The sequence below is a fragment of the Octodon degus genome, unplaced genomic scaffold (genome assembly GCF_000260255.1).
Source record: "Octodon degus isolate 3935 unplaced genomic scaffold, OctDeg1.0 scaffold00123, whole genome shotgun sequence".
Classification (NCBI taxonomy): Eukaryota; Metazoa; Chordata; class Mammalia; order Rodentia; family Octodontidae; genus Octodon; species Octodon degus.
Genome location: NW_004524699.1, coordinates 6,570,219 through 6,571,180, shown reverse-complemented (window position 1 = coordinate 6,571,180; position 962 = coordinate 6,570,219). Strand labels below are relative to the sequence as shown.

Below are 962 nucleotides of genomic sequence, written 5' to 3'. Positions count from 1 at the left end.
TGGTGCTGGGGGATTGAACCGCAGTCCCTGTGCTTTGCTAAGCTTGTTCTAAGTAGGTGCTTTAGACCACTGAGCCATCTCACCAGCCCTAGACTGCTTATTTTTAAACTCAAATTCATATCATGAAAGGGCCATAGGGCTGGGGATATAGCTCAGCTGCACGAGCACCTACCTGCCTAACAAAGCTCACAGCCGTGAGCTTGATTCCGGGTACCAAAAACAAACAAGAACAAAACACCCAAAATAAGTGAGACCCTTAGTCTGGTGCCAAGGGTGTGGAGACACACGTGGGTCTGAGACTGGCCTGTGACCTATTCTGTTCCACAGCTCTGCATGCCCACGACCCTGTCTTCAAGAGTGTCACGCACTCCCCCAAGATGCAGGTCAGTGGAACTGGGTGGGATGGGGCCAGGGTGTGAGGGGCCCCCATGGGCACGTGGCCAGGCTGGCAGCATCCTCTCTACTTGCTTCCAGGCCTTGGCCAGAAGTCTGGGCCTGCGGAAGCCTGTGGTGGTGCAGAGCATGTACATCTTCAAGGTGAGCTCCAAGTCCTGCCTGGGCCTCAGTTCATTCTCTGTGAAATGGGCAGCCTGCTCACTCATACAGAGCCCTTTTGAGTGAGGCTAGGCATGGTGGTGCATGCCTGTAACCCCAGCATTCAGGACGCTGAGGCGGGAGGATCACCACGAGTTCGAGAGCAGCCTTTACACATAGTGAGTTCAAGATCAACCTGAACTACATGAAGAGACTCTCTCTCAAAACGAAAACAAAAGCCCTTTCATTAATGAGGCAAATCTGCTAGAATTATGAAGTTGGTAGAAGAACATGTAAAGTTGGTCTCTGGCTAGGGTGCCTGGCATCTTTAGTTGGTGCTTTGTTAAACTGTGGTGGTAGGGGGGCCAGGGAGATGGCTCAGTAGAATAAGTGCTTCCCTGGCAAGCGCAAGGGCCTGAGTTCAATCC

The 962-nt window shown here is 52.3% G+C and overlaps 1 protein-coding gene across 1 annotated transcript in view; it reads left to right on the top strand.

The window, feature by feature from the left end:
* The window catches only part of Phyhd1 (phytanoyl-CoA dioxygenase domain containing 1), a 12,635-nt gene that overhangs the window by 6,793 nt on the left and 4,880 nt on the right, over positions 1 to 962 (top strand). The window contains exons 4-5 of the mRNA XM_023700254.1: positions 328 to 383; positions 475 to 537. Of these exons, the coding sequence (XP_023556022.1) occupies positions 328 to 383; positions 475 to 537 (119 nt within the window). The remainder of the gene's footprint in view (positions 1 to 327; positions 384 to 474; positions 538 to 962) is intronic.